Source organism: Liolophura sinensis, chromosome 1 (genome assembly GCF_032854445.1).
Source record: "Liolophura sinensis isolate JHLJ2023 chromosome 1, CUHK_Ljap_v2, whole genome shotgun sequence".
NCBI lineage: Eukaryota > Metazoa > Mollusca > Polyplacophora > Chitonida > Chitonidae > Liolophura > Liolophura sinensis.
In genome coordinates this window covers 6600207-6620637 of record NC_088295.1, presented here as the reverse complement: position 1 = coordinate 6620637, position 20431 = coordinate 6600207, and the positions used below count along the sequence as shown (strand labels likewise).

Sequence of the window (20431 nt, the reverse complement as noted above, 5' to 3'; positions counted from 1 at the left end):
CATCATTGGTTATTGAAAGTCCAAGCTGGTCATGATTACTGTGGGGAGAAAGTTGAACACAATCTCAAGGCTGTAAGTTATTTATTGTTGAGGAACCATGCTCATAAGCTGATACTCAACAAAACAATGTAGAGTAATATCATTCAAAGTCTAATCAGATCATTGTAATGGTGGTAATACAGTGCGTATGATATTTTAGCAGTCTAACGTAATCAGTTAATTAGACACACTCTCAAATAGAGAGGCAAAAGAAAGACAATGTCTTACTCAAAAAGTTCAGTCAAGGTGAGTAATAAATAAAGGAAGATATAGCTAGATTTTATGTTCAACATACCTACCATTCCAATAACTATTCCTTATAAATTGAAGTCAATGCATGATCGTGTTAAAATACTAAATTACAATTTATATCATATACTGTCACCCCCATCTTGAGCCATTATGCTGTCAGTTCATCTACAAAATCATTTCTGACTGGGGGAAAGACAGAGACATGCACAGAGACGAAGAGAGGAACTGACATCAAAGTGGTATATGTACCGAGTCCTCCAAAACTAAGGGTTTGATAAAAACCGAGTTCATGTTCAAGCATTAATAAATCGTGTTCATGGTTAAACGTTGATAAAACCGTGTTCACGGCCAAAACCGTGATAAAACCGTGTTTACGGTTAAACGTTGATAAAACTGTGTTCACGCCACACCCCTTACAAAGCCGTGTTCACGGCCAAATCCGTGATAAAACGTTGTTCACGGCCAAACCCTTTATAAAACCGTGCTGACGGCCAAACCCGTGATAAAACCGTGTTCATGGCCAAAACCGTGTTCATGGTGAAGCATTAATAAAACCGTATCCATGGTCGAGCGATTATAAAACCACCTTCAACAGTTGATAAAACTGTGGTCAGTGTCACCGCTGGTAAAACTGATCCTGGTTTGATGTTCGGCCCCGTGAACCTGTTCAAGCCCTATTCATGACCCAGCGGTGTTCAGGGAACTCATGATGTACCGAGTCTGGGTGAGAACCGCAGCTATGGCGGAATTCCTGACCGTGCTCTCGTATCCATTTGTTAGCAACTAGCGAAAACAAAGAAGACAACAGATACTGTATGTTTAAAAAAGGAAACGTTCTGAAACCATCTACTAACCACACTATGATCTACTCAATATCAGTGCGATTTACTGTAGTGCTGGACAAAGTATTGTTTTTATCTGCAGAATTATCTCTCCATGATGCAGTGTGTCATGTATAGTGCTGTTAAATAGAATGTACATTTTAATTACGACCATGGTGGCCAAGGACACGAGGGGAGGGAACCCGACACAGACCCCGACCGGAGAAGCACCACACTTCGTTGGTTATACCTGATAAACCTGTGGACGTAAAACCACAGCAGGAAACAACGGAAACTGGATCCGAACCAGGAACCTAATTGGTCAATTGCTTGTGGACCTTGAAAGAAAGCATTGACAGGCTTACACAACCAGAGCCCTCGCAAGGAAAGAGGGACTCTAGCTGCGAAGAGGCGCTCTGTATGGAAAGGGTAAACCTGTCTGGAATGAGGAACCTTATAAAAAATGAAGGAGCCCTGTCTGGAAAGAGGATCTGGCTTGGTGGAGCCCTGTCTGCGGGGAGGAGCTCTATCTGTAAGGAGGAGCCATGTCAACTTACCCCACTTCTGGCCAAGCAAGACAGGGCATCCGGCGTGAAGTGTCATCGGATCATTCTCACCGGACCGCCATAGGTTGTACCAAAACGCGGCGCTATTCTGATTAAACAGAAAATATTTACCATTTCTTTATCATCAGTCTGAGATTCTAACCCAAACAAATCCACTAAAACTGGTACCCGGTTTTGGATGAGTAAGAGTTACTAATGCTTCTCTCTGTGTTCACACGAATGTATACGCCTTATCAAAGACAGAATACGGTAAGTGTCAGGAATTATCAAACCTTGATAGCCGGAACTCTCACTCCTGCCGTGGGAAATACAGTGGCGCCCCCTTCGGTAACATCATTGAGCTGAAAGGGAGAAAGCATTCAGAGATCACTTACACGTGTTCTAGTGCGCGAGGTATTAACCTGACAAATTCCCATACGACAAGAAGTACTCTCAAATCTCTGGACAGGCTCTACACAGGAGATATTACGTTGTCCCGAAACCCTGGACACCGGTAGACACACCAAATCCATGGTAAGCAGTGGTCGTGAAAAACGTACTGGAGACAAAAAATGCATGATCAATAACATTAGCTTCAAGTAGTCTACTTACATAGAAGAGAAAAGTAGCAAGCCGCTCTCCACTGCCTTTCAGAAACGAGGGAAGATCCAACAAGGCAGATCTGTCCTGCGAAGAAAAGGGGGCATAACTCACGATTTCTTCCACAACATTATGTAGCCTACTGTCTACATCAAAAAGTCTTAAAGACACACTGGAAAAAACTTAAAGTTATACGCACCCAGCGTTGATTAACAGTATATAAGCATTCTATAGCTACAAGTACATCCAGACACCATGTCACAATCTATATGTACACGTCACTTAATAGACTCGAAATATACAGGGCGCAACACACATTTTAACAAACTTAAAATGCGGCGTCCAGGAGAAATCCTGCTAGCTAAATCCCTAAAATCCCCTGGTAGTTCCAGGGTCAATCCCGAGCCGAGTCGCACCTAAGACCTTAAAAGAGGAAGTTGTAACTTCCTCGTTTGGTGTTCAGCATGAAGGGGATAGTGCAACGGTTGACCCGTATCAGTATAATGTCTCGGGCGGGGCAGCTTACTTGCCTTCGGTAAGGCGTCTCAGTGAAGCAGCACTAGATAAAAGAGCGGTGGAAATCTGTCCTGCAACAAGGAGGCACATTACATGCACTCTAAGGATTCCTTCGTCGTCATGACTGAACAATTGTTAAGTACGACGTTAAAGCCCATGCACTCACTCACTCACTCATGCTTCCCGGATTCGATGTTTGGAAATTCGGTTATGACCCCACCTCCTCCCCCAACCAAACCCGAAATTAGCCTAGACACAGAGACAAGCATAAGCCACTACTTACAGCGTAGACGTCAAAATGTGGTTCATATTGTCCACCGATTCCGTAATTAACAACCTGAAAGACGAAAACTCGGTATCATTTTTCCAAATATAGTGCTAACATATTTTTCAAATTCAAAACGAAAAAACGGAGTCGTTATAAAATATTAATTCTATTATTTATTTATTTATTTATTTGATTGGTGTTTAAGGCCGTACTCCAGGAATATTTCACTTATACGACGGCGGCCAGCATTATGGTGGGAGGAAACCGGGCAGAGCCTGGGGAAAACCCACGACCATCCGCAGGTTGCTGAATGACCTTCCCACGTACGGCCGGATAGGAAGCCATCATGAGCTGGACTTGAACTCACGGCGACCGCATTGGTGAGAGCCTTCTGGGTCATTACGCTTCACTAGCGCGCTAACCAACTGAGCCACGGAGGCCCCTTAATTCTTTTAATATTAGGAAATAAAAACATATAAACTAGACCTACATACGCCTGTTGTTGGCGTAGAAGGTTTCACGCACCTGAAATGGCTCTGAGCTGGATAAGTTATTTCTTATGGTTACGTCCAGTCCCGTTATGTCCATCACCCGTTGAGATATCTTATGAACATTTGGATTTGTATCGTAAAGCCAGGTACTGTACAATAGAAAACATCTTAAATTATGTCATGCACATTAAGTTGTACTTACTACAAATGAATGGAATAAGACATTACGGAAAACACACACTATAGCTTTGCTAATATTCTTCAACAGTGTGTTATTACGAGCGGAACCATCAGCGAAAATGATACTGTCATCAAATTAAAAGTTTTAATCGAATTATCAGTGATATTGAATGAATAGGGAATGATGTGTGGTTTGTTACGTGGCGCCGTTTCGAAGCGTGAACGAGCTGGTGAATTCAACCATCTGTTCAATTATAGGAAGCAAACTTCGGGGCCAAAAGTAAAAATCTGACACAATAGTTTAAGATAGTAGCTTTGTTATAACGGCACAGAATCTACAGAAAGAAAATTCGCGGTGTCATGGTAACGTCACGATGCTAATGTTGACGTGCAACATGCACGTTGCTATTGACGACGTACAGAATGAAAGTTACATATGCGGCAAACAAGTAATTTCTACATTTCCCTAACAGACCAACTGACTCTCTGCCATGTGCCGGATGCCCAGCCACATCAGTCAGTGATATTTCTCTGATAACGCCGAGTCAACCACCACCGTCTCCTACAAACAAATCCAGTTTACCACGATCTACAAAAGCTATGTTTTGTGGACTATGTAACGTTACAATCCATCCAATCACCGACAAACTACAAAGGAAGGAATCGCAGACCAGACGCTACCGTTCCATTAAGCCATAACGACATAACTTACAGCTGGCCGACTCGGGCCTCCGATACAAACCCTTTACCAGGGTCCCCCACATTGGCACGGAGGAGCTGAGTACGGCAAATGATTAGATGAGATAGTTTAAAGGGAGTCCTCCCTTATGACTGATCAATCAGTTTAGCTAATGGCAATGAAAGTTACATATGCAGCAAACAAGTACTTTCTACATTTCCCTAACAGACCAACTGACTCTCTGCCATGTGCCCCGATGCCCAGCCACATCAGTCAGTGATATTTCTCTGATAACGAACGAGTCAACCATCACCGTCTCCTACAAACAAATCCAGTTTACCACGATCTACAAAAGCTATGTTTTGTGGACTATGTAACGTTACTATCCATCCAATCACCGACAAACTACAAAGGAAGGAATCGCAGACCAGACGCTACCGTTCCATTAAGCCATAACGACATAACTTACAGCTGGCCGACTCGAGCCTCCGATACAAACCCTTTACCAGGGTCCCCCACATTGGCACGGAGGAGCTGAGTACGGCAAATGATTAGATGAGATAGTTTAAAGGGAGTCCTCCCTTATGACTGATCAATCAATTTAGCTAATGGCGATGTCCTTTGGAATAATTTGCAGTAAAGGGTGAATGAATGAGAGTGGCTTAACGCCACGTAGGCAATATTTTCGACCACATCGTGGCGATTACAGTGATCAGAAACTTTGACTGATGCGCAAGTAGAAGTTTTCTGTGAAAACAGTTTGTCACGATCCACATTGGCTGCCTGTCGTCTTGAAGACACATGAAATGTGTCACGTCCTAGATATATCTACATATTCATTTATTTATTTATTTTTTATTTATTTATTTATTTATTTATTTATTTATTTATTGATTGATTTATTTATTTATTTATTTATATGATTTGTGTTTACCACCAGGGCCAGGAAGTTTTCACTTATATGCCGGAGTCACCGGAGTGCCTGGAGTAAACCAACGACCGTCACATCATGGACAAATTTGCCGTGAACAAAAACCGGTGTTCAGTGTCCTCTCTTCTGTTGTACGTTTTCAACATATATATAGAATGATCAATCGTTAATATACCCCTACTCCCCACTGCTCATGCTTACCATGTTGAAGGCTTCAGATTTAAATTTAATCGCCTCGGAGTTGCTCAGAACATCGTGGAATATTGCGATGAATGGTCGAGTGCTCAGGACTTCTGTCTTTACCGGCGAAAACGGGATAGATGTGGGAGTCAGGCTACAGAATGAGCTTTTCCAATTCGACGTTATCTGAGGGAGGCAAAGACCATATTAACTTATCAGTCGTTTGAAATCTGGGACACCAGATTGTTACTCTAATATTTTAGGCACGCACACGAAGAAACGCCGTTTATATCATCAACCCCTTGATAACGGATGCAGATTCTCTGCCCTGGTCCCGACGACATAGCACCGTGGAGGAGGTAACAGAGACAGTAGCAGATATACGTACTGTCCTGGTCCCCACGACACAGTACCGTGGCGGAGGTACATGTAACAGATATACGTACTGCGTCCTGTTCCCCACGACACAGCGCCGTCGTGGAGGTACATGAAACTGATATACGAACTGCTTCCTGGTCACCACGACACAGTGCCGTCGTGGAGGTACATGTAACAGATATACATACTGCGTTCTGGTCCCCACGACACAGCGCCGTCGTGGAGGTACATGTAACAGATATACGTACTGCGTCCTGGTCCCCACGACACAGTGAGCTATAGTTTTTCCACCAGCCGTCTTCGCTATATCCTGGAGCTCCGTGGAAGCTGTGGAGGCTCAGACCAACCGTCGTCGCGTGCTTTATTGTGCCCTCAATGTCTCTGTATACCAACATCACCTCGTCATCGTGTGGGTCTATAAGTGGAACAGACATTACGTGAGTGTACAAAATCTACAGACATATCCCTGAGTACAGACGCCACTTCCCCATAATGTGGGTCTACAAGGCAAACAGACATTACGTGAATGTACAAAATCTACATGTATATATGTCCTTGAGTACAAACGCCATTTCCTCATAATGCGGGACCACAAGGGGAACACAAACATCAAGTGGCTGTACGAATCCTACAGCAGTATCTTTGAGTACAGACATTAGACAACATGATGTGGGAGGGATGTATGACATAGCTCTAAATCCAGATAAGATGATGTGGGAGGGACCTATGGCGGAATTCTAAGCTCAGGACATGATGTGGGCTTGGCATATGACAGCTTAAGCTCAGATCGCATAATGTGGACGAAGCAATGATGGTATGATATGGAAGGAACGTATGGCAGAGCTCTAAGCTATGATGACATGATGTGGGAGGGACCTATGGCAGAGCTCTAAGCTATGATAACATGATGTGGGAGGGACCTATGGCAGAGCTCTAAGCTATGATGACATGATGTGTGAGGGACCTAAGGCAGGCCTCTAAGCTATGATGACATGATGTGGGAGGGACCTACGGCAGAGCTCTAAGCTATGGTGACATCATGTGGGAGGGATCTATGGCAGAGCTCTAAGCTATGATGGCATGATCTGGGAGGGACCTATGGCAGAGCTCTAAGCTATGATAACATGATGTGGGAGGGACCCATGGCAGAGCTCTAAGCTATGGTGACATGATGTGGGAGGGATGTATGACATAGCTATAAATCCAGATAAGTTGATTTGGGAGGGACCTATGGCGGAATTCTAAGCTCAGGACATGATGTGGGAGGGACCTATGGCAGAGCTCTAAGCTATGATGACATGATGTGGGAGGGACCTATGGCAGAGCTCTAAGCTATGATAACATGATGTGGGAGGGACCTATTGCAGAGCTCTAAGCTATGATGACATGCTGTGGGAGGGATCTAAGGCAGAGCTCTAAGCTATAATGACATGATGTGGGAGGGACCTATGGCAGAGTTCTAAGCTATGATGACATGATGTGGGAGGGACCTATGGCAGAGCTCTAAGCTATGATGACATGATGTGGGAGGGATCTAAGGCAGAGCTCTAAGCTATAATGACATGATGTGGGAGGGACCTATGGCAGAGTTCTAAGCTATGATGACATGATGTGGGAGGGACCTATGGCAGAGCTCTAAGCTATGATGACATGATGTGGGAGGGACCTATGGCAGAGCTCTAAGCTATGATGACATGATGTGGGAGGGACCTATGGCAGAGCTCTAAGCTATGATGACATGATGTGGGAGGGACCTATGGCAGAGCTATAAGCTATGATAACATGATGTGGGAGGGACCTATTGCAGAGCTCTAAGCTATAATAACATGATGTGGGATGGACTTATGGCAGAGCTCTAAGCTATGATGACATGATGTGGGAGGGACCTATGACAGAGCTCTAAGCTATGATGACATCATGTGGGAGGGATCTATGGCAGAGCTCTAAGCTATGATGACATGATGTGGGAGGGACCTATGGCAGAGCTATAAGCTATGATAACATGATGTGGGAGGGACCTATGACAGAGCTCTAAGCTATAATAACATGATGTGGGATGGACCTATGGCAGAGCTCTAAGCTATGATAACATGATGTGGGAGGGATCTATGGCAGAGCTCTAAGCTATGATGGTATGGTATGGGAGGAGCCTATGACTGAGCTTTACACTCAGATGATAGGGGTGAGCCTCGATAACAAGCGCTCACCTCCGATGTCATGATGGGCATTACACTAACACTTACATGTCTCCTTGGCTTTGTTGACATACAACCATGCATTCATCCAGTCCGAATACTGAAATGAGACAACAAATATGCATCTTAATAAAAACCATAACAAACATGTCCAGTTTGTATTGTTGTTTACACTATTATCTGTATGTCTGTTGATACATGCATATGTTCATGTCTTCACTGTTTTCATTTCTCTATGGTCAGTTTACCCCTTTGCATCTTTGTTGTCGTTTCATCTGTATGTTCCGTTATTAGCTTTACTGTCTACATTATGTGGTTAGAATATATTTTGCCGCCAAATTTCCTTTATTTATGTTTTATCAGTAGGTATTTTAATGTCGTTTTAGCTAGCTACTATTTCACATTATTTTAACACTTATTTTATGATGTTTGATGCATTTTGTTATCTCTTTACTACCATGTACATTTTGTTGGCGATTACCTGTGTGTGTTTTTGTGTCATTTCACCTAAATGTCTTTGGTGGTATTACTGGTAGGTAGTTTGAGTGAATTTACGTGTGCGTATTTTATTTTCTGTTTACCTACATACAACTTGTTCTTAGTTTAATTGCAGCAGGTATAATATTGTCACTTTACCTGTATGTATTTTGTTATCACTTTACCTGTATGTATTTTATTGTCACTTTACCTTATGTGTTTTGTTGTCATTTTACCTGTATGTATTTTATTGTCACTTTACCTGTATGTGTTTTGTTTTCACTTTACCTGTATGTGTTTTGTTTTCACTTTACCCGTATGTGTCTTGTTGTCACTTTACCTGTATGTGTTTTGTTGTCACTTTATCTGTATGTGTTTTGTTGTCACTCTACCTGTATGTGTTTTGCTGTCACTTTACCTGTATGTGTTTTGTTGTCACTTTACCTGTATGTATTGTGTTGTCACTTACCTGTATGTGTCGTGTTGTCACTTTACCTGTATGTATCTTATTGTCACTTTACCTATATGTGTTTTGTTGTCACTTTACCTGTGTGTGTCGTGTTGTCATTTTACCTGTATGTATTGTGGTGTCACTTTACCTGTATGTATTGTGTTGTCACTTTACCTGTATGTATTGTGTTGTCACTTTACCTGTATATATTGTGTTGTCACGTTACCTGTGTGCACTGTGTTGTCACTTTACCAGTATGCACTGTGTTGTCACTTTACCTGTGTATTTTGTGTTGTTACTTCACCTGTGTGTGTCGTGTTCTCACTTTACCTGTGTGTATTGTGTTGTTACTTTACCTGTGTGTGTCGTGTTGTCACTTTACCTGTGTGTATTGTGTTGTCACTTTACCTGTGTGTATTGTGTTGTCACTTTTCCTGTGTGTATTGTGTTGTTACTTTACCTGTGTGTGCCGTGTTGTCACTTTACCAGTATGCATTGTGTTGTCACTTTACCTGTGTATTTTGTGTTGTTACTTCACCTGTGTGTGTCGTGTTCTCACTTTACCTGTGTGTATTGTGTTGTCACTTTACCTATGTGTATTGTGTTGTCACTTTTCCTGTGTGTATTGTGTTGTCACTTTACCTGTGTGTATTGTGTTGTCACTTTTCCTTTGTGTATTGTGTTGTTACTTTACCTGTGTGTGTCGTGTTGTCACTTTACCTGTGTGTATTGTGTTGCCGCTTTACCTGTGTGTATTGTGTTGTTACTTTACCTGTGTGTGTCGTGTTGTCACTTTACCTGTGTGTATTGTGTTGCCGCTTTACCTGTATGTATTGTGGTGTCACTTTACCTGTGTGTGTCGTTTTGTCACTTTACCTGTGTGTATTGTGTTGCCACTTTACCTGTGTGTTTTCAGTTTACCTGTGTGTATTGTGTTTTCACTTTACCTGTATGTATTCTTTGGTGATGTTAAGGAGATGAACCTTTAGATCTAACCCTGACTGCTCTCGTCTTGTTACGTACGCCTCATAAGCTTCCTTCAACCATTCTACTGTCAAGTGACGGTAATTGGTACTTTTCCTGGCGATTTTAGCAATGGCAACAGCGTCGCTGGGATTCAATCTTTTTGCCGTGTTACCTCTGACCATGCCCTCCATAAGATCGTGTGTGGGAAGCCGGTAAATGGCTTGCAGTCTGAGTATGGCACTGATGGCACCGCGGAAATCTGACTCACTGGGTAATGGTTGGCTGAGGGCTTGTAGGTAAGACTGAAAGACTGAAAACAGAATCAATTACATGAATGTTTGACTGATTGAATGTCCTAACTTATCCTCGGCAATATTTTAGCCAAAGACAACAAAATTAACATGTAGAACAGAATTCACTAGTTATGTTTTAGTCTTCCTTATCTAAAGAAAATTTCAAGCAATGGTTATCTGTGTTTGACTCTGGGGTTGAAAATCATAAAAATAGTACACGATCCAGAGTGAGGAATTTCTGTCTTTACTTTAGCCACCATTTAGTTTCATCACGGAGTTTTCCACAATGGATACAAGAGTAACGTCCCCTCGCTCTAACCTAAGAAGTTCTTTGCCGGCATGCGGTTAAGTTTTCTAACATCCCATACTTTCTGAATCATATCAAACATACGTCTCAATATATCGCCTCTCGTGGATGACTTTAAAATTTCCTACCCTCTTTGGCTTTCCGCTCATCATACATGAAAAATAGCTCAAGGCTTCGATTGTAGCTTAAAACTGAACTATTTTGCTATACCTACGAAAAAAGTTCTCGTGTGTTACAAAACATTTGAAGAATACTAACCGTTTGTGCTGACCGTTGCTGTGGATATGGTCTGGTTGAGGTGAGATAAAGCTTTGATCATATGGTAAGCTCCAATCGGATGTTCCGGAACGGTCAGACCGGTGTCCGGAGCGATGTCCTGCAGAGCAGACACCTCTTCGCGAATACTGCAAACAAACATAAACATACATATAGTCAGTATCTGAAGCTGTTCACAAATATATGCTAAACATACAAATAATGAATATCTGAAGCTGTTCACAAATATATGCTAAACATACACATAATCTATATCTGAAGCTGTTCACAAATATATGCTAAACGTACAAATAATCAATATCGGAAGCTGTTCACAAATATATGCTAAACATACACATAATCAATATCTGAAGCTGTTCACAAATATATGCTAAACATACACGTAATCAGTATCTGAAACTGTTCACAAATATATGCTAAACATACACATAATCAATATCGGAAGCTGTTTACAAATATATGCTAAACATACACATAGTCAATATCTAAAGCTGTTCACAGATATATGCTAAACATACACATAATCAATATCTGAAGCTGTTCACAAATATAATCTAAACATACACGTAATCAACATCTGAAGCTGTTCACAAATATATGTTAAACATACACATAATCAGTATCTGAAGCTCTTCACAAATATATGCTAAACATAGACATAATCAATATCTGAAGCTGTTCACAAATGTATGCTAAACATACACATAATATCTGAAGCTGTTCACAAATATATGCTAAACATACACATAGTCAATATCTGAAGCTGTTCACAAAGATATGTTAAGCATACACATAATCAATATCTGAAGCCGTTCACAAATATATGTTAAACATGCACATAATCAATATCTGAAGCCGTTCACAAATATATGTTAAACATACACATAATCAATATCTGAAGCCGTTCACAAATATATGCTAACATAATGTTCCACAATAATGCTGAAAATGACAAAAACCCATAGCAAATATATATAGTCAATCTGTAACAGTCAACAAGTCCGAGTCTGTTACACTGCATGCCTGCTGATGTACACAAAAAGTAACAGCCAGTCTGCAATCTTGAAGAACTGCAATATTCTCACAACGGTATATGTTTCGGGAAAATGGAAATTTACAGTTGACTAAAACACATCACAAGCTGCCTTGCAATGCCTGTGTTGTAGTCTATTTCTTTTAGAGAGTCGCCTATATTCAGCTGTCTGTAAAATCAGTCATACTCACAACCAAATTTGCCTTTGGTCAGTGATACGTCACAACACAAGCTCTACACACAGATATGTTAGAAGTCCATATCATTGAAAGGAAAATTAAGGTACAACACTTTTTCTAATTCATAATGTTAAAGCCCATAAACTCGATTTCGACGGCAAGAAGCCACTGCTTCGGGTGACGGCATAATTATTCAAAAACCAGTTGCATGGTGGATTTTGAGATTTTATACCTAGACTGCTATGGACTTAACTGTAATGCCTGTTTTGTAGTGACGCTGTCATATTTGAAAAGGTTTACATGTTCTAGTATGATATAACCGTAATAAACGAATTTTATTTTATGTCTCATAGTATATGATCTCACGGCGGGGCTGATTTAGAGATGGATGTTGGGAAATTAAAGCCATGTAGTTTGTTCGCAGAGATAGAAGTGGAAGCTTTTACTGCGTGGAGTTTGTTGGTGCAGCCATTGTAAAACAAATTACTCTCCACGCCCATTGCCCATTAGCTGAAACTAAGTTTATGTAATTTAACATTATGAATTAGAAAAAGTGTTCTAACTGCATTTTCTTTGTAATAACATGGACGTTCAACATGTTTAGTGTGTAAAGCTTGGGTTGTTACGTCTCTGATTTTACAGACAGCTAAATATAGGCAACTCTCCAAAAGAAACAGACTACAGGAATATCGAAGAGTAAAAGTCATCGCTAGATGGCCGAACTGTTTTGGACAAAGTCGCTTTATTGAGATATAAAGGGGTCCAGCAATTTACACGGTATATTGTTTTTAAAGCAATTTGGAAGAGCTTCACTTGAAATGCATTTTTGAATCGCATCGCAATTTGGGTGTGAACTCTCAAATCGCATTGGCAAAAAAGCTTTGTCTTAGCTCCGTCTTAGCTCAGGTGACCTTTGACCCCGTCAAAGGCTTCGCCGGAACCGGAGGTCACATTATATATACACGATATTCTGTGCGATTTGCATGCGATTTATATACGCGATATTCTGTGCGATGTGCAATGCGATTTATATACGCCATAATCTGTGCGATGTACATATAAACAATAAAAATCATGTTTGTACACATTAAACAAGTAAAAAGTATATGTAGAATTACTCATTTAAATCTTTCTGTAAAAGACGCGCAATCCTAATTTTAAAAGAGTGAGTGTACAATTCAGTTGGAGAAAGGGTACTTATAAAATAAGGACTCGACAATCGTACATTTCGTTGATTGAAAATGAACGAGCTCGTTAACAGGTTTAAACACAGATAGAATAGCTAATTGTTTCAACGCGCAGGTCATTAGAATATATTGTTACAGCAACTGTTTTATAAAAATCATTAGATCTCATCGATCTGATAACATGTAACATATGTAGTACGCATCTGACTCGTTTTGGAGCACTTGCAACCTTGACTTTAGATCTCCAAATAGAAAGACAATAAACATGTGGCAAAATAAAACTGTTGCAAAAAAACTTGTTACTTATCTAAGTTTAAGTCCACATATAGACAGTTTTTGTTTAACATTGCCAACCACCGATATGTTTCGCCAAGTTATTTGACAGGCAATGGGCGTTAAGGTGGACGATCTGTAGTCCCATGTTATTGAACTGACAAAACTGCTGATTGGCTGGGGTCTTGCAACCCTCGCTGATTATGGAGTTTCGTCTACGCTTCAGGCACAGATTTATCACGTGTCCACATGCCTTCCCCTGATTAAGTACCTACAAACGGGAAAATGTCAGCGATAAGAGCAAGTGATAAGAGCAGCAGCATTCGATACATCACGGATCGATTCGTCACATTTTAAAATGGGATCTGACTTAGATTCTGTATCACCCGATATGTAAGTGATAATGCATAATATTACATGTTTTCCACGTTCATTCAAATGAGAATTCAGTTGATCGCGATGATTGTAATGTCTGTCCGTGTTTATATTACGTGCGACATCGCGATGATCGAAATGCTTGGCCGTGCGAGGATCGTAATGCCTAGCACGTGTTTTATATTACGTGTGACATCGCGATGATCGTAATGCCCTGGCCCGTGCGATGATCGTAATGCCTGGCCCTTGCGATGATCGAAATGACTGGCTCGTACGAGGATCGTAGTGCCTAGCCTGTGCGAGAATCGTAATGCCTAGCCCGTGTTTATATTACGTGTGACATCGAGATGATCGTAATGCCTGGCCTGTGCGATGATCGTAATGCCTGTCCCGTGCTATCATCGTAACGCTTGTCCACTGTTTATATTACGCACCACATGCACGTTTTGATGACTCCGAATCCAGATTTACCATTCAGCACATCGTTGCAGTCGCAGTATTATTTCACTGTGAGGATCATACCGTTAAACTCCATGTTTAGCTTGTCACCGAGATACACCTATTAGGAATACTATCACAAACTGAGGCATAATATCAACATTTCTCAGTCGCCTTGTCATCTTACATGGAAAGATATCTGCCCTTAATGGAAACGTTAAGAGTTATGAGTTCAACTTGTAACTTATAACTTCAGACTAGAATAGGTAAAATAATTGTAGTTTGAAGTTGCAAGTTACAACTTGTAACTTCTAACTAAAGGTTGTTAAGCTCTTGTGTAAGCCAGTTTGTTAGAATAGTGAAGGAACCAACTACTTCCAAAACTAGACTTCATATGCAACAACGCCGCCCTGACAGATTGATTTTGTGACTCAGCAACGTATGTACATGTAACACAAATACTGACGGAAGTTTATGATCAATCCTCATTTCATGACATCAGGAGCATAGCCGCATGCAGCTTCTCATTTCATGACATCAGGAGCACAGCCGCATGCAGCTTCTCATTTCATGACATCAGGAGCATAGCCGCATGCAGCTTCTCATTTCATGACATCAGGAGCATAGCCGCATGCAGCTTCTCATTTCATGACATCAGGAGCATAGCCGCATGCAGCTTCTCATTTCATGACATCAGGAGCATAGCCGCATGCAGCTTCTCATTTCATGACATCAGGAGCATAGCCGCATGCAGCTTCTCATTTCATGACATCAGGAGCATAGCCGCATGCAGCTTCTCATTTCATGACATCAGGAGCATAGCCGCATGCAGCTTCTCATTTCATGACATCAGGAGCATAGCCGCATGCAGCTTCTCATTTCATGACATCAGGAGCATAACCGCATGCAGCTTCTCATTTCATGACATCAGGAGCATAGCCGCATGCAGCTTCTCATTTCATGACATCAGGAGCATAGCCGCATGCAGCTTCTCATTTCATGACATCAGGAGCATAGCCGCATGCAGCTTCTCATTTCATGACATCAGGAGCATAACCGCATGCAGCTTCTCATTTCATGACATCAGGAGCATAGCCGCATGCAGCTTCTCATTTCATGACATCAGGAGCATAGCCGCATGCAGCTTCTCATTTCATGACATCAGGAGCATAGCCGCATGCAGCTTGCACTGGTCGATGTATGGGTAATAGTGTAATCCTAATTAAGCCCAACTGGGATCTAAATCGCTTTGGGAATGAACAACCGGAAACTTTTTGAAAGCGCACTGGAATCGCTTTGAAATTGTGTAACTGGGTACCCCAAAATGGACTGAGTACACAGGGCGTCTTTAGGAATTCTATTTCGAGTTGATTTCAGTCTGAACACAACTTTGGATTAGTAGTATCAAAACAGGTGAAAACATTTGCCCAAAAGACCCTTTCATTTCCCTCATTTACCTTCGGAATTATTATTGAAATTATTATGAACGCTGATGCTGCATTCCACAAAACATACAACATGTCGTCTTCTAGAAGGCAAGACTATTTAAATCAAAAGCTCTGAAAAATGGCTAATCCTGCGGCCTATGCATTATTTAAACTGTTTGAGTTCGTATGCTGACCAAATCTAAAATCAATCACCTCTGCTCCTCCCACGGTCAAAACACATCCTTACACGGATGTTCACGTATAAGTGGCCGCGTCCGTCTTTCCTAGTTAGACATTGTACAGATGTAACGGTTCCGATATCCTGCTCTCTTATGATACAGACCTAAACGTAAATGATGAGAGGGTCGAATACATCGGTGGTTGTCCACATAAGTGAACTGATGCTGGCACAATGGGTTGGTGTAGGTCTGCACCATTCATTTGCATTACCCGACGAGCTTCTTGAATAAGTTGGCCTCCGGCGGTCCACATTTCTCGGAATGACGGCTTGACCAGGATACGAACTATTCACTGTTCGATAAACGAAATACATGACTGAGGGGCCTCTTGTACAGGATGGCCTCTGGTAGTCAACATTTCTCGAAGCGACGACTTAACCAGGATATGAACTTTTCTTCTTGGATTTCAAAGTAAAATTCCCCAGACAGATGAGAATGTGGACAATCTTATTTCCGTTTGGCTGTTTATATTGTTGTTATATAATTGTTTATATTTGATGTTTAATGGCTAAATGCTGCAGAAATCCGGCTTACGCATCTATGACAAAAATAACTTAATTTCATTAGGTGAAAGATGATAAGCTTGGTTTGCTAACCCTTATATGCTTACACACTTGCGTTGTTTGAAAACAAACTGGTGTTCTTGGCAACAAAAGTCTTGTGTCATATTTGAACAAATCTATTTTGTGTTGAATTATCACCAGGTCTTGTGTCGAAAGAATTGAATACAAGATGTATTGGATGTTATACAAAATACACCAGTGTATGTTGTATTTGCAGAAATTACCTCACAAGTTAGTGTTTCATTATTTTGTAACACAAGCATGTGTACTTCACATTTATTTTACACATGTTTGTGTTGGAGTAACACATTTCTGTGTTGAATGAAAAGAACACAGTTTGCTGCGTTACGGTTAGATTTCAACACGTCTTCTGATACCGTGTCGGAAAATATAGCTGCAAGCGCATGCGTGTCTGTGTGCGCCCTAATTACAGAACCTCGTGATGGAGTTTGCCTACGTGACTGTGATACTATGAGGAAGAGCCGTCTGAATGCCACGAGCGCAAATACTGACCCGTTCATTATGCAGCAGAGTATCTACATATAAATCAATCCGCGCCAATTTAATGCCGTACTTCCGGGTAAGTGCAATGACGCCTCATAAGAGGGCAACAGGTCAGGATGGGGATGGTTGACGAGGGAGGCTGGGCGGTGGGTGGGTGGGTGGGGGGTATGAAGGTGGTGGTGGGGGGGGGGGGGGGGGGATGTACAGGAGCGGCGCGGGAATACTCAGTTAGTAGCTTCCCATCGGAGGCGTTACAAATCGCCAGTGCCTTTGCGCTGATAAATGGGTTATCATTTGGTTTAAGTTATAACTGACGCTCTTGTGGTTGTATTTAACCAATGCAGTAAATGGCCTCTTCCGACTTTTCACATATTTTTAACCACCTTATGGACTTTTCTATAGCACTTCGAAGAAGTCATGGCGAAAAAAATTTTTAGCTGCATCTTGGAATTTTCTAATAATGTACTACTCAAGAATTTTCATACGATGGCAAGTGAAGACGAGTGAAGAAAAGTGAAGACGAGTGAAGACAAGTGAGGACGACGAGTGAAGACAAGTGAAGGCGAGTAAAGACAAGTGAAGACGACGAGTAAAGACAAGTGAAGACGACGAGTGAAGACAAGTGAAGACGACGAGTGAAGACAAGTGAAGACGAGCTGTCAGATTTTATCGATCTATAGAACGGTTAAAATGCTCACTTACTTACTGTACGAGTACGCTTTAAAAAGAATTTAAAAAAAAATTAAATTATAATTAAGTATATAAAGTAAAAAGATCATTGAAGACTCAGTGTAAATACCTTATTTTTTCAGATTCTTTTTTCACAGATTTAAATGAAATTGAATGTTTTGATTGTATAGAGGGCTTTATCGACCGTGTTGAAGTATGTAACACAACCTTGTCCACACCTTTGTGTTAAGTTCTCAATACAATTCTTTTGAACTGTACTCTCTGTGTATAAAAAACAAGTGTGACATTCATTACCTGTTTTAGGGCCAGAGAAAGGTCGCTGTGACGTCGGTGTTGACGTGGATTTTAGATACAGTCCATAAAGTCCACATGTAACACATTATCAAAACATATGCTTGCATTTACCTTTGTGAAAAAAAATTGAAAGTGAGTTAAGATATTTTCATATACAGTTTTAAATGTTTTTATACTGATGCTCACTTCGTTTTCATACTTTCTTTCCCTTTAAGGAATCAATTTGAACAGGCTGTTTTCCAGAGGAGAGGGCTTGAAATGTAAAATAGCATACATGCAGTTGTCGGTGGCGCATACCTGACACTCCCAATATATTCTGTACAATCACAGCATTATCGCCGCTGCTTACATATTCGGTCAGAAATACTTATACATATTAAATGATATTATCATGTTAATGGCGTTTGCCGTGAAAGAGCCCTTCCGAGAGTTTGTGACTTCCTCCACAGAGAATACCTTTTGGGGATTCACATGCCTGTGGAAGATGTTTGAAGCGACTTCTCACACTTTAAGATCTCAGCAGTAAGACTTGGTGACTACAGTCCGCACAGTACAAAACAGGCCACATCTGTCGCTATACAGACTGGTCCATACAGATTACATACTGAGTCACACTACACACAAACTAAGGAACATGAGATATGTGCTGTAAACTTTACAGGGGATAATTAACGGAAACTTGTGTAATTAATTATTTATCGCTTTTATGTATATAGATGTACATACACCAGGACAATTTCACACCTGAAGTAAAGCCTGTCACATAACAATCTAACATCTGACACCTTATCAGGTGGGCTAATACACCCATCAATCTGACACTCATCGTATAAGTGAGAAATTCTTGAGTTTGGTCTTTAAAAACAGACACATAAATAAATATTCAGTAAGTTGATATCTACTTTTCAAGTTTTATGAAAGAATTCTCGACGTACAACTATAAAGATGGTCCATATGTTAAGCATGGACAACGCAAAGGCTGGATGTAAAAAGAATATTACTGCACCATTGTTAACAAAAAACATCCACATAAAATGTATCTTTTGATACATTCAGTTTCCGTCAAGACTGACTCTGTCAATATCTATGTTAGATAAGACCTGGAGGACGGAGATTACGAACATTGCCGCACAGCTAACTGGTCGCTCTGCAGATACACCCACCTTCTTAAAACCTGCAGGCGTTCCTCCTCCTTCCCGATGTAGTCGTCCAGTTGTTGTAGGATACTGCTGGAAGAGGCGTATAAGCTTTGGAGCCTGGCAATAGAGGAGAAGATCTCTCCGTATACGGCGACAGTGCAGTAAAATTGCAGCCCGAGGAGCAGCGAGAGAGAACGTGTGGCCATGGTAGGAACTGCTGGGATTGTGAGTGTGATCGACCTGTCCCGCTGTCAGTATAAATAAGGCCACATTAAGCTAAGTATTGCTACTGTTAAAAACGATGTAGTGTTCAGATTGTTATATAGGTGTAAATTCTCTATAACAACCATTTCTGCAAATGTTCACGGCATAAAATGGCGTTAAATTGTTACAATTGTAGTATTTTACCTTAGAACTTCAGCTATTATCTACAGCCCACATCGCACTTAAAAATCTAAATGATTTTTGAAAACGTTTCTTTCTTTTCTTAATGAGAATTTCTTGTTTAGAGTGAACGTCATGCCTGTCACTGTTGATATTTAGGTCACGCCACTGATTTCTTTGTTTTTATTCCATTTCTTTCATCAGTATAATACTCTAATGGCAATAATACATATGAGGGCACATACACTCTAGAAGGTTTGCAATACCCCATTCTTAGCTATAATCTCTTGAATACAGGTAGAAAATGTATGTTACATAGGTGAAATTCATAAATTGTCGCGGATAATACAGTACGTTCTAAAACCTGTCCAGGTAATAAAGTTATTTGGCTGGCCCAGTATTGAGCGGATCTTAGAACAGCAACCACCCTGAAAACAATGTGTTGTGGAGGTCCTGACTAATGAGGAAATGAGTCAAAGCTCAAACTACAAAAGCCTCATCAAAACACATATTTTGATAAGTTCACGCACAATTGCTTCATCATTTTTCAATAGAATGTAAGCATTCTTTGTATGTGTATTCAGCTGTTATATTTTTTCAGTCAGCGGTTCAAAGAATTGGTAGCATTCAATCGGTATCATAAAAACTAATCTGAAAACGAAATCCAGGACGTACATGTAGTGTTGGTAATAGTGACCCTTCATTATATAGAGTACACATTCACAGGCCACAGTCAAAGTAAAGCTATCGCCACCTACCTTATTAATGAATGGAAAAATTCATTCAGGCTAACAGAATGTTGACATGCATATTGAAAAACACAGGTGTGTAGTTGGGGAGACTGGGCTCAGCCCCAGTCGT

At 40.9% G+C, this 20431-nt stretch overlaps 1 protein-coding gene across 1 annotated transcript; it reads right to left on the bottom strand.

Annotated features, from left to right (window-relative positions):
* Positions 1-482: 482 nt before the first annotated feature.
* LOC135462071 (prolyl 4-hydroxylase subunit alpha-1-like) lies at positions 483-19392 on the bottom strand. The gene is made up of 13 exons (XM_064739421.1): positions 19211-19392; positions 10828-10973; positions 9951-10279; positions 8124-8175; positions 6129-6295; positions 5524-5688; positions 4861-4925; positions 3567-3681; positions 3057-3110; positions 2270-2344; positions 1951-2019; positions 1670-1766; positions 483-1074 (listed from the first exon to the last, which is right to left on the bottom strand). The coding sequence occupies exons 1-13, from the start codon at positions 19390-19392 to the stop codon at positions 959-961; spliced, it is 1632 nt and encodes a 543-aa protein (XP_064595491.1). The 3' UTR covers positions 483-958.
* Between the last annotated feature and the right edge of the window lie 1039 nt (positions 19393-20431).

Excerpts from the sequence above, each read along its gene's own strand:
- LOC135462071 (XM_064739421.1), bottom strand. The coding sequence starts at position 19,392 with ATGGCCACACGTTCTCTCTCGCTGCTCCTCGGGCTGCAATTTTACTGC. Across the intron at positions 5,689-6,128 it reads GTCGTGGGGACCAGGACGCA|ATAACGTCGAATTGGAAAAG; the intron begins GTACGTATATCT and ends TGCCTCCCTCAG. Across the intron at positions 1,075-1,669 it reads CTTGCTTGGCCAGAAGTGGG|TTGCTAACAAATGGATACGA; the intron begins GTAAGTTGACAT and ends TGTTTTCGCTAG.